Here is a 12,850-nt window from a genome sequence, read left to right as displayed (position 1 = left end):
CAATCCATCACATCTAATGCTGATTTATGCAGATGTGGGACATTTGCATAGGCACATGACACCCACCTTGCTTTTTCAGCGCCTTCAGTATCTGAGACCCGAAAGATTGATCTGTGTGAAAACTTCCTGGGCAAATATGGTGCATATCAGATTAAATAACGAATGATTCCAATCGGAGATGATTTGCATGGGCTGATCAAGCTAATTACTTCAGCATCTGCAGGAACTCGACAAATGGCACAATTTTAATGTGCTGGGAATGCTAAGTTCTGTTGCTATGAAACTTGACACATACATTACCGGGGAGCTGGGGAGATCTAATCCATGGAAGGGCTCTCTCTCTCTCTCTCTCTTTCTCACACACACACACACACACACGCACATGCACACGCACATGGAGGAGGGATGGTCTTTCAGAGCCAAGACAAAGCCAGCATGGAGACTGCTTTGCCAATCTGAGAAGATTGTAAGAAGTCTGGGGGCCCTCACTGGGATGGCGGAACTGCCTTCGTAGACAGCTAATACGGCAGCAAGATCCCGGGCTCTGCTGCTTATCATTTGACAAGAGATGCAAAGCTCCTCCATTAATAATTCATATATCGTTTAACAGCCGTTTTCATTTTGTGTTGGTGCATTTAAAAGCAGATACATTCTTGGATGATGAATGCAAGTAGAGTAGATTTGCTGTAGATGTAAAAATTAAGGAAACGTTCACGGTGGCTGCGTGAATGTCTAATCAGTGTTGTTGGGAGATGTTCCACTTTAGCAAGAGGAATTTCCTCAGCTTATGGGAAGAGAATACGGTGCTTGTCTACAAGAGTGGGCATAAATGCCATCAAGGGCGATGTGCATTTGGAAAGGCACTTAAGCCCAAGCTGAATATGCAGTGGTAATTAACATGAATGAACTTTCCTTCAGCCTTTGGACTTGGACTGGCTGGCCATTTTTCTTTCATATCCTATAATGCTTGTGGCTGTGCTCCGCTTTCAACTTGCATTTCCTTGTTCTGTCTTTTAATTTAAACTTCCCAAGGTTGGCAAGATGGGGTAGAGTCTCATCAGATATGTGCCTGAGAAGCATGCTGTCCAACCAGACACTTAGCCTGTTTGTAGCCTGTTTGCACCACACCGGATAATCTCCAGTTGGTGTTTCAGACAGTTTTTCTACTAATCACACTGCTGGCTCAGATGTTTAGGGAGGGCTCTTGCTCTCTGTATATGTAGAAGGTGCTTACATGAGCCATTCCAGCTTGTGAGTATGAGCCACGTAAGAAGAATGAGCAAATCCTTTGCTTGTAGTCAATGGCGGCAGGTTCAGAGGTAGTCTGAGGGGGATAGAAATAGACCAAGGTTTGGCCTAATAGCCACTTCAAGAAGCCTCCTGGATCTCTGGTGCATTTGGGGAAAGGAACCATAGGTTTTTCTTGTTCTATGTAAGGTGGGACATACTGCTGAGCCACTTGGGAACAGCCAGAGAGCTAAAATAAAGTACAAGTGAGTTTCCGTTTACTTTATTTCCAGCCATCTTTTGTGATAAACAGCTTGCCTGCTTTGCAGAACACTGAGCTTCTACCCTCTACCTTAAAATAAACAGTAAAAGAGGGGTAAGGGAAGCAAGGTGAGTGAAAGACCTGAACTCTTTTTCTTAATCTATCACAGTGGTGGCAAACCTATGGAATGGGTGCCAGAGGTGGCACTTAGAGCCCTCTCTGTGAGCACGCGCAGAGTCGGGCCCCCCCCCCCTCACATCTAGGCTGACCTGGGCCGCTGGGCTCGATTATTAGCATTAAACCTAAGACCTAGTTTTGGGGGAGCAGTGTAGGTAACCCTGTTAAGCGCTGTTAAACCCCATTAGTTTTCATGTGAAGAACTAAAGCGCGATCCTTTACCTGGGAGTAAGCTCGGTTGCTGGCAATGGTGCTTGCTTCTGTGTAAACCCTCCTAGGGTCATGATTCACCCATTGGAAGAGTTGCACAGTTGCTTCAAAGTAAAGCCACCGACTACCACCAAGCTTACTCCTGAGTAACGCACGCCTCAGATACAACCATTTTTTCTAAACTAAAACCTCAGTATTCAGGTTAAATTGCCATGTTGGCACTTTGAGATAAACAAGTGGGTTTTGGCTTGCAGTTTGGGCACTCGGTCTCAAAAAGGTTCGCCATCACTGGTCTATCAGATGTAGAGATGGGAATTATAGGGATTGTACATGAGTCTCATGGGAACCATTGATGGGATTGGGTATAATTTTTTTTAACAAAGACAGAATGCAGAAAAAGGCAAGTGAAGTCAACATTCTGGTTCTACCTCCTTTTTTCTGCCTCTTGCCTCTAAGGGGCTCCTTTCCCCACACGGGAACAAGATTGTTGGGGTTCATAAACAGCAACTTTGGGTGGGGGTCCCTGCTGGCAGAGATGTTTGGTTGCTTCCAGGAGCAACAGTCCTGCTCTAGCCTCTTTATATTGGTATGAAGTTCTGCTTTACGACATTTTGAAAGCATTGTAAAGTATTTCTTAGAATGTTCTCTTCTTTTAAGGGCTGTGCAGAACAGGACTGTAAAGGCTGATGGAGTATGAAAAACAGGTCTAATAAATTGTCCCCGGTCCCTTTTGTTTCTTTATCAAATGTGTCACTCAGCAGGTCAGCAACACAGCTTTCAAAGAGGGATGACCTTCAACGTATTCCTAAATGGCTCCCTCCTTTGGCCAGGCCCATTTAATCCCATCTTCGGCTGCCAAACGATACAGGCAGTGGCCTATTGTTGACTGTGTATAGAAACTGATGAGTAAGGCTGCAATCCGAAGGACCTTTTCCTGAGAGCTAAGGTCCCATGGAATTCAATTGGATATGCTTCTGCAGAGACCAAGGGTCTGCAACCATCCCAATTGGCCAAGCTGGCAGAGGCTGATGGGAATTGTAGTCCATGAACATCTGGAGAGTCGCAGGTTGCAGACCCCTGGCATAGACCTTCTTAGCATTGATCCCTAATGTTGTGTTGCTTGGGCTGTGGCAAAGTGGTCCAGCAGGGACCCCAATCCAGAGGTCAGTTATTGATTATTGATGATTATTTCCCCCACTTGGCACCTTCAGCTCAGAGATATTTTTTGGAATGCAACTGAAGCCACACAAGCCCCTCACTGCCAAAAAGATGCCTTTTATTTATTTTTTTACTTTACCTTCAATCATCTGAAAATGTTGCCTTTGTCTTCAAGCCTGTCTGGCTGCTGTAGAAGGCTGGATTGGGATGAAATATCTCATTTTCTTTTTATTCCTCCCATAAGGCCTGGTGGCCTGAAGATCCCATCACTGCCCTGTGCTTCTGTGCTGGCTGGTTATGATTCTTGCTGGGAGGTGTTGTGGCTGAGCTTGATAGGTTTAAAGGACACTTTGTCTTTTTGATCCTCTCCTCCTACTCACTGTGAATGATAAAATTAACTTCTAGCATCTCCTGCTGCAGCCCACGATTGTGGAGGTCTCATTTCCAGAGGACACATACCTGTTTGCAACTCCTAAAATATTAACAGGAAGTTGTATGCAATCGGTAGACCCTTCCCCCTCCTTCCCCAGTATGCTAGCTGCAGAAACATCTGGCAAGCCATTTCACTTGGGGGCCACATGCACATATATTCTGTACTACAAAGTCCTATCTGTTTTATGCCACTTTCCCTGTCATGGCATCCTCCAGAGGATGCTAGGAATTGTTGTTTGGAGAAGGGTGTGATTGTAATGTCCACCAGTCCCGTGTTTTTGAACTTCCGATTTCCCCTCTGTTCATGCTCAGAATGTTTCCAGCCTTTTTGGCGAAACAGCCAGGCTGCAAGTGCCGTAAGTATTTATTTATTTTTAATGCAGGCCAAGTCTATGGGGAGTGACTGATCCCACAGCTTGAACAATATGCAATTTACCCAGACTTTCTTTGCTTAGTTACCAAAAATCATCTTTTTTTCCAGCTTTAGTTTTGTTTGGGAGTTAGAACTTGCTCTTTGCAAATGAAAAAAAGCTAGGATGTAAGGTTTCCAGAATAGGATCCATTTGCTTGTTTATGGTGGTGGGGAATTGAGACTACAATTGGCCTGGTGTCAGCAGGGTGGTTTTAGTGGCTCTTTGGGGGTTCAGGTCTCCCACTGCCCAGCTCAGAATTATAATCTGGGTGCATTTTACATCCTCGTTGCCTTAGCTTTTAAAACATAAGCCATCACTGAAAGTAAATATTGGAAGGACTTTGCTGCCTCCAAGGAATGCTAATAGTTCCCTGCCTCTTTCTTTTGCAGTCTTCCAACAGTGTAGTCTAGGCAGTCTTTAAGTTCTCCTTCCTTTTCATAAGTACTGTGAACTTTATTATGCACAATACATTTCCTCTGGCCAATTACTCAGAAGAGACCTTGGTCTGATTCCCAACTAAATCCCTTCAGAAGGTATGGCAGTCAGAAAGCAGACTGCTGTGGTGGAGAGTTCCATGAAACCTATAATGAAGTCCTCTGGATGGTGCCATCATGGAGATTACCCCAAGAATCACCACTGAGTACTTGGCTGGACCCAGATCTGCTCTGAGAGTTCCTTGAGCATTCTGAGGCCGTCACCAACACCTTCTCCCCGTGTCCCCTCTGATGGAGTGATGGAGGTGAGCCATATGATTCACCAGAAAAAGCTCTTGTGAGTAAAGAGGACTTTGCTGCATCCCCACCATGACAGACCCCATGGGAGCCCTTTGATCACTTCCAGGAATGGTTATATATGATCAACTTGCTTCTTTTCATGCGCATAATTTCTGTTCATAGCTATTTTATGCAGTGTACTTTTGAAGATCATGGCGATAAAGTGTTTATAACTTTAAAAAGAATTAAAAAGCAGTTGTTCGTTTCTAAGTTGCTCCAACACTGTAGTGTACTTAAACATTTAGGGCTAGTTAAAACTTGACAGATATGTCAAAGAAAAGCCATAATTATAGGTAAGGTTTACTGTTGTGTCCACTGTGGCTGGGGACGTTTTTGCCACTGGGGACAAGTAATTCTCTTGGCTGTTCAAGGTATTAAGCTGCTAGACCTCAATGAGTGCTCAGCTCTTCAGCACATTCCGCCCTGCCCTAACACATTTAGGGTTACCTTCTGCTGCCACCAACAGGCTGACAACAATCAGTGCGCTTGCCTGGTGGTGACTGCTGGGCTGCCAGACTGCAAAAGAGTTAGCTGTCCGTCACAGCAAAACAAAACAAAAATTCAGGGGCACCTTAAAGACTAACTACATTTATTTCTATATGAGCTTTCAAGAGCCACCACTTACTTGTTCAGATGTGAACGGAAATCAAACCGATAATAGTTTTCATGGGGAAGATGCCGGGGTGGTGGTGGTGCTGGGGGAGTTAGTGCGGAGCGTAAATTCAAGAGTCTTTCACATATAGATTTTACTTATTTGTTTACTTGTTTTGTTATATTGATATCCCTCCCTTCCTCTTGTGGGCTCAAGGTGGCTGACTCACTGCAAGGACAAGGAGTTGGAGAGATCTTAGCAGATCCTCTCTTCAGATTCAGCGTCACCCTGCCTTCCTTAGTAACTCCCCCAAATTTGACTCTGTTTCCAGAGAAGAGAGCTGTTTCTCCCCCTGCCAGGCCAGAGACCATTTCCTCCTTCGTGGAACATTACTAGGCAGAGGGGAAGGGGTCTAGAAAATTCTGCTAGCTCTCATTGCTTGCATCTGCTTTAGGCAGAGCCCCTTTCCCATATTGGCCTGCATTTATCAGCATAACTCACACCTTATTGCCTTGTTAGAAGGAAAGAAAAAGGGAAAGCAAAGGAAAGCATTCCGTGCAGTATCTTTGCCTGTGCTACCTGTAAAGGCAGCTTTGAGCTAGGATTCTGTGCATCCGAAGACTCTAAATTCAGTTTTCGCATAACAGAGTGAAAAATGTTCATACAGATACTTTGAGTAAAAGGTTGTTTTTTAACCACATCCACCTACTGGCATTTGTTTTGCATCCTGTAGACTTGTTCAGTGGACCCTGTAACTTTTATAAATAACTTCATGAGGTAGAGGTGGGCAATACAAAATGCTTAGAGGGAAGTGACGGCTGCTCTGTAAACATTATTTGCATGGTAGCAAAGCCGTAAAGTTGGAAAGTAATGGTCTTGTAATATGCATTTCCCCTGCTCCTAGCGCATGTTTTTTAATTTCAGGTTAAGCCCTCTTGCCTTGAAATTATTACTCTGTTCATAATTAAAAGTATGCTATATTTCAAGTTTACGTGCCGCTTCTCCATGTATGTGGCTGATACGCAGAAGATGAGGTTGCTGAGGCTGTTGGTGAATGCTTAGAAGTTGATTACTTTAGCCTATTGCTTGGTCTTCATGAAACTGTCCTGGTTCCTGAAACTGACTTTGAATATTATTGGAAACATGGATGAGATAGGAGCATTGCAAGATGACCTAGTCAAGATACGGACCCCCCCCCCCCCCATCTCCACTCACTGCAGTTCCCAAGCAGTGATGTGGCAGTGCACACTTACATTTTCAAAAAGCAAGCTAATTTTTAACTCTTGACAAAAAAAAGAAGTCTCTCTATTTTCTTTCTTTTTGGTTAGTGCTTGAAGGTACCTCTCATAATTGGCATCCCGACTACAACTAAAACTGCAGGGGCCTTGCCAATCACTCATTGCCTACATCAGAAATGATCTTGTCATGCCAACAATAGCATGCTTTTCAAAAGTAGTAGCACAAACCTCTCCAAATGAGAGAACTGGTTATCAATACCCCTGCTCAACTTTTCAGATTTGACACCTGCTGATGTCTGACCATACCCAGCTATGAATGTGACTGATTTGTACTTTTAACTCCCTTGTCAGTTCTGGTTCTTGCTCGCCGCCAATGTTTCCAAGCGAGCTGTAAGAAGAGAATGACACTCCCATGTAAGTTTCTTGTGGATTAAATGAATTCCTCAGTGCTACATGGTTGAGCTCTGACTGTCTTCTCAGGTTGGGCAGCAATGAGCAAGCTGGATAAGCTTCATTCTGCATGTAACTTGGCAGTGGTTCTGATGCAGAAGTAGTTTCCCAGTGTAGAATTGAGTGCAGCCACGTAACTCAACTAGAAACCATCTCCTCAGCCAAAATGTTGGCCATTTTCTGGCTGTGCTGCTCCGTCTTTGTGCCTTTCTCAGCAACTGCCTCCATCCCTTGTGCCTGGATTGTACATCACATGAGTCACCTTCCCATCTAGCTGGTCCATTTACTTTTGGCATTTCTGGCTTTGTTTTGTTTCCTTTGAAAGATGCATGATTTGGGGGTTGTACACTGTTTTGGCACTGTACAAGTTGGGCATTTCTCCTTGAGAAAAAAAGAGGGGGGAAACTATTTTAAAAGAACCATCTAGGAAATGGGTAGATGACCAAAAATATCATCTTTTTAAGGAAACTTAAGTCTCACTGTTTTAATTGGTTAGAACCCACTGCTCTCCCAATGGGATTAGTTTAAAGTTTGGAAGGAAAAGAAGCATTGGTTTTTATACTCTGTTTTTTCTCTACCTTTAAGAAAGTGACTTACAATCACCTTCCCCTCCCCACAACAGACACCTTGTGAGAAACATGGGGCAGAGAGAGTTCTGAGAGAACTGGGACTAGGCTCAGGTCACCCAACAGGCTTCATTTGAAGTAGTAAGGAATCAAACCCAGTTCTCCAGATTAGAGTCTGCCACTCAAGTGGAGTGGGAAATCAAACCCAGTTTCCCACATTAGAGTCTATCACTCTTAGCCACGACCTTATGCTGACTCGAAGCAGTTTAACAGAGCGATTTAGAATAAAGGCTGCCTAAAACTTCTGAAGTAAACACTTCATAAGATTTGAGTGTGGACAAGCTTCATGAGAATCATTGCATTTCTCTTCCTTTTCCATGGAAATGTTGCTGCTGAAAGGAGATACTGATAGCTACTGATTCTATTTAAAGCTATTTGCCTCTGACAGGATTTAAGTATAATAATATTGTCGTTCTTATTGTTGTTATTGGCATTACTGTTGACATTTGCATAGCACTTGCAGCAGTCCACTGTTTTAGGTACAGTATTTTGCTGGCTGACTTTTAGCTTGCTGGATCTCCCCTTTGAATTACCTCTTCTCTCCTCCTTCCAGTTCAACCTTCCCAGAGGCTCATTTCCCCGTGTGCTTTTGACAGGCCCCAAATCAAACCCTGTAGCCCTGTAAGATAGCCAGACTGATGACCGCAAGCTGCAGGTTATGATCAGCAGACAGACAGTGGGGCTGACTGAACCCCCCCATGAAAGATCTGGGCCAACATGCTTCATTTAGTTAGCACAGAAAAGCGGACGCAGTCCCAGCAGCCAGGAAGCTTGCGCAGCAGCATTAACTGTGGTGTGCCTTTGCATGCGGTACGTTTTATGGAAGGAAGGAATTTCACTTGGGGAACATGGTCTGCCGCCAGAACATCAAGTGTGGAAGGGGGAAAGGTGGGTGCAAATCTTCGTTCATTGCCCCCGTAGAAGCTATATATTTTCTGTGGCATTGAAGGTCTTGATGGGTGCTTTAAGTGCTTGCTGCTTGGAAATGATAGGATTGTACAGTGTTATAAATTTGAAGTATGGGAGAGATGTGAATTTTCGGATTGGCTTTTAGAGAAATTCAAGTGAAAACTATTTGAAATAACAGGAGCACGGAGCTTGAGCGTCTAGGCTCACTTCTGTTGAATTGTTAGCAGGAGAGGGGGGCTCCCAGAAAGAAAAGGGTAGTTCGGTTTGGTGTGCTTTTGGGAAGTAAGGTACATAAATTTGTAAGACCAGGACTTGGTCTCCTTAATGATTTATGAGATCTGTTTGCAAATGCTGTGGTTCATTTTCAGCTGTAAACATGGAGTTGTGCATAGTGTTGATAAATAAGAATTGTTTGGTGGCTCTGTTAGTATACAGTTGGTGCCATTTAGTACAGTTTTTAAGCAAGCACAGGTTTCATGGGATTGTGCATGCCTACATCTATTAGATTTAGTACGAATTAAATGAAGAATTTGCCTTGATGATGTTTTAACAGGCATTCTGAGAGAATCCAGATTTCAAGGAGCCAAGCCTGACTGTTGATCAAAGAGTATTTTGCCTCCGAGTCCCTTTTAACTGCCAAAGATCCCCTTAAATCATGTTTTGGTGATTTTGTGATTTGATGCCCTCAACAACCCAGTGTAGTACTGTGATTAAATTGTTGTGCTAGAATCTGGGTTTAAATCCATGTATTTCACTGGCTGGCCACTATCTCACCCTACCTTACAGAGTAGTTGTAGTTATAAAAAGGAAGATGACATAAACTATCCTGGAGCTTCTTCAAGGACAAGCTAGGTCAATAAACAAACAAGCATTTTCCTCAGCCCTTTCTCCCTGTTGTCTTTCCAGCTTCATTTTGGAAAACTGACCGAATGTACTTTGCAAAGTTCCCTCTCCTTTGAGCATAGGATGCTGTACCAAGTTAGACCACTGGTCTATCTAGCCCAGGAATGTTTTACTGTGACTGGCAGTGGCTTTCCATAGGCTTGACCTGAGAAAAGTCTTTCCTAGCTACCTGATATCTCCCCAGTTGGAAGATGCCACTTATTAAATTAGGGACCGCCTTCAAACAAAGCAGCTTCCCTTTCTCCCCTGAGCAGGAGGACATCTCTTCAAAGTGGGTGTTTGCCACTAGTTTGCTGGAAAGGCAGGAAGTAAAACTTCAGCTTCCTGTTCCTGGTGGGAGACCCCTTCTTCTCCCTCAGTTTCTTTCCTGCCTCTGAGGGAGAAGCAGTCTTGTAGCTACTGTCCTGTTCTTTGTCACAGAGAGGAAGGCAGCCAAAATCAAGTCACTAATCACTCAGGTACTTCAGGTACCTCTTCCGTCATGACCTTGGCAAGCTTGATGGAAGTCCTGGTCGACAGCACCAAGGCCACCCAATGGGGCAGGTTCCACTCCAGGAAGCTCCAGCAATTTCTACTCCCATTGCAATTACACATCGCGTGCAGCTGATGGTTCCCAGCATGGCCAAGGGGTCCTTGGCTTGGTGGACCAAGTATGACATTATCATGCAGGGCAAAATCTACTGGGTGAGTCATGCCTATCAGATCTTCACAAACACAAGCCTTGCAGGCTGGGGAGGGGCACACTAGAAGGGACCCCAGTGCAGGGGCATTGGTCAGTGCAGGAGTCCAAATTCTCAGTCAACTACCTTGAGCTATGAGAAATCTGTCTGGCCCTCCTTGCCTTCAGCAATTGCATACAGGGCTCCCACATCCTCATAAGGATTGACAACATCGCCGCCAAGTCATACAGGGGGGCTCAAAATTGGGCTTCCTGCATAAAGAAGCATATGCTGTCCTCTCCTGGGCATTACCTCCATCAGGGCAGAACACATCCAGGGCACCTCAAACTGTCAGGCTGACTGGCTCAGTTGACAGGCCGTACAAGACAGGGAGTGGAGGTTGAACAGAGAGACCTTCCGGATGATCTGCAACACCCTGGGGGCTCCAGAGGTGGGCCTCTTTGCCTCCCCCAATAATCACCAACTCCCGCAGTTCTTCTCCCAGTTCTTCCATCCAGCAGCAGAGGACATAGATGCCTTAACAGCCCCATGGTCCTTAGCTCTCCTCTGTGCATTCTCACCAGTTCTGGTCTTGCCCAAGTTGTTACACAGGTGAGGCTGCTGAAAGCAGAGGTCATCATAGTGGCTCCCTTTTGGCCGAGAAGGGCCTGGTTCTCCTCCCTGAAGGAGCTGTCGAATGTTCAGCCTCTGACTCTGCCCATCCGAGAGGACCTTCTCCAACAGGGCAAGATCAACCACCCCAACCCAACTTGGTGGCAGCTAGCCACATAGAGGTTGAGCACAGCCTCTTTGAGGGGTTAGGCTACCCCAAGGACATCACTGACACCATCATAGCCCGCCCAATGTTACAGATAAACACAGAGGGGGAAACTCTTGCAGGGGGAAGTAACATTGGGGCTTGGGAAAGTTATCACGTTTGTTCAGTTTCCTGTTAGGTCGATAGTTAGGTTCCTAGCTGGTGTGGTCCATTTCTCTGCCCTTCCATCTACCCGTTCTTTTTCCTGTTTGGTTCTTCTGTGGTCCTGCCATTACCTTTGCTGCTCTTTGGAAAACTCCAAAACTGAGGGAGAAGGAGGGGTCTCCCACCAGGAACAGGAAGCTGAAGTTTTACTTCCTGTCTCTCCAGCAAGCTGGTGGGAAACACCCACTTTGAAGAGATGTCCTCCTCAGCTCAGAGGAGAAGGACCCTTCACAGTAAATGTCCAGTGGTCATTCTCTATTGTTATTCTTCTCCTCCCCCTCTTTCAGTGAAATCATTCTGAAACCCTTATACACATTGCTATGCCTTCTGCTGCTGTTACTTTGGGTCATTCAATGTAAAATAAATGGTAAAAATACATTTTCTGAATGAAATCTTGCTCAACCAGCCCAAGTAGCTCAAGTCCTGTGGATGTTTCCAAGAACATGATCATTTCAGCACCATGGATAGCTCTGAGGGGCTGCTTGCAACTTCAAGACAGCTTGTTGACAGGCATTATTTTGGATGAGCCTTCGGTGGTGTGCAGTGGATCCAGGGTTCCCTGCTTTGTTCCTTAAATTGATTTTTCTTGAATGTCTGGGACTCAGTTAGTCTGACGACTTTTACTGAATGAATTCATTATGGATATTTTAAAATTAATATATAAAGCATCTGAAAGGGGGCAGAAGGAAAGGCCCCCTTTTCAGGCTCTTAATGGATCTTAAACTAGAGATTGGGACTCGCAAAATGTATTTATTTACTTACTTCATTTGTACCTTGGCTTTCGCCCCAGGGGGGAGCAGAGGTAGCTTACTCAGCTGTCCTCCATTAATTCTCAAAACAGCAACCCAATGAAGTATGTTAAATTAAGGGTTTGTAATTGGCCCAAAGTCATCACCCAGCAAGTTTCCATGACAGAGCGGGGATTTGAACCAGTGTCAAGTACTCTAACAAGTACAACATGCTGACCCTTCATAGATGTTAAACCAACAGACAGATGCTGCCTTGACTAGGTTTTCTTCTGCTATGTGTTGACTTCAAGATTGAAATGAAATATCTGATGCAGTGTATGCATACAGTCATCTCCTTCACTGTATCTTCTAGCCTGACACTTCTGTTCTTTGCAGGGCATTTCCTTCTGCCTCTTCTGACTTGCTCTGATCCTTACAGTGCGTTCCAGATTTTGGGTGGGGCGCGTGTCACCACTCCACCTCCATGGGGGCTTCAAGTGGCATGGAAAGGTGGGAAAGTTTAAATCCCTCTGGCTGCCCAAACTCTATCACCACCCATAGGACAAACAGGTTTATTCTGCACATACACATGGCACAAGTCGAGCAGGGGTCAGTATTCCTGTAGTGGAACACTAGTGGAAGCTGACAGTTCCACCCCCGGGTACACCCTGCTTGCCTCCCATTGCCCTGATGTCTGCTTGAACACAGAATAGCTCCACAGCAGCCTGGACTTCTGGGTTTCCCCACCGCAGAGCTGTGGAGTGGTGAGATGTCAATGTTTTTGTATCCTCTGCCAGCATGGGTGCCCCTTATGCCAGTGGAAAGGGCAAACACATTGGTGCAGCCCTCCACTGCTTCGACCCCTATATGGACTGGGCTATAAGTTCATTATTTGGGGTAAGTCCCATTGAGTTCAGTGTCTTATGGCATCTTAAAGACTAGTATCTCCACTGTGGCATGAAGTTGTCTTAGACTTCAATCGATGCACAGAAGATTCTTAGCTGGCAAACACATAAACTCATGCTTTGAAACAGGAGGAGAAAATAAGCTTTAGAGTTTCTAAATGTTCATGAAAGTGCTATTTAGATTTGGGGACAGGTTGCTTGCATGT

General features: G+C 44.9%; 1 protein-coding gene across 4 annotated transcripts in view; it reads left to right on the top strand.

Annotated features, from left to right (window-relative positions):
* Positions 1-12,850, top strand: part of FRMPD3 (FERM and PDZ domain containing 3) — a 92,774-nt gene that overhangs the window by 34,110 nt on the left and 45,814 nt on the right. For 2 of the 4 annotated variants that reach the window (XM_048514681.1, XM_048514679.1), the window contains exon 1: positions 8,366-8,446. The exons of the other annotated variants lie outside the window; for them this stretch is intronic. In XM_048514681.1, coding sequence (XP_048370638.1) covers positions 8,407-8,446 — 40 coding nt within the window. In that variant the 5' untranslated portion in view covers positions 8,366-8,406. Of the gene's footprint in view, positions 1-8,365; positions 8,447-12,850 lie in introns of those variants that run through there. 4 annotated transcript variants of the gene reach the window in all.

This window comes from Sphaerodactylus townsendi, linkage group LG13 (assembly GCF_021028975.2).
Source record: "Sphaerodactylus townsendi isolate TG3544 linkage group LG13, MPM_Stown_v2.3, whole genome shotgun sequence".
Lineage (NCBI taxonomy): Eukaryota > Metazoa > Chordata > Lepidosauria > Squamata > Sphaerodactylidae > Sphaerodactylus > Sphaerodactylus townsendi.
The sequence above is the reverse complement of the archived record's forward strand: the minus strand, read 5'-3'. Positions and strand labels throughout refer to the sequence as shown.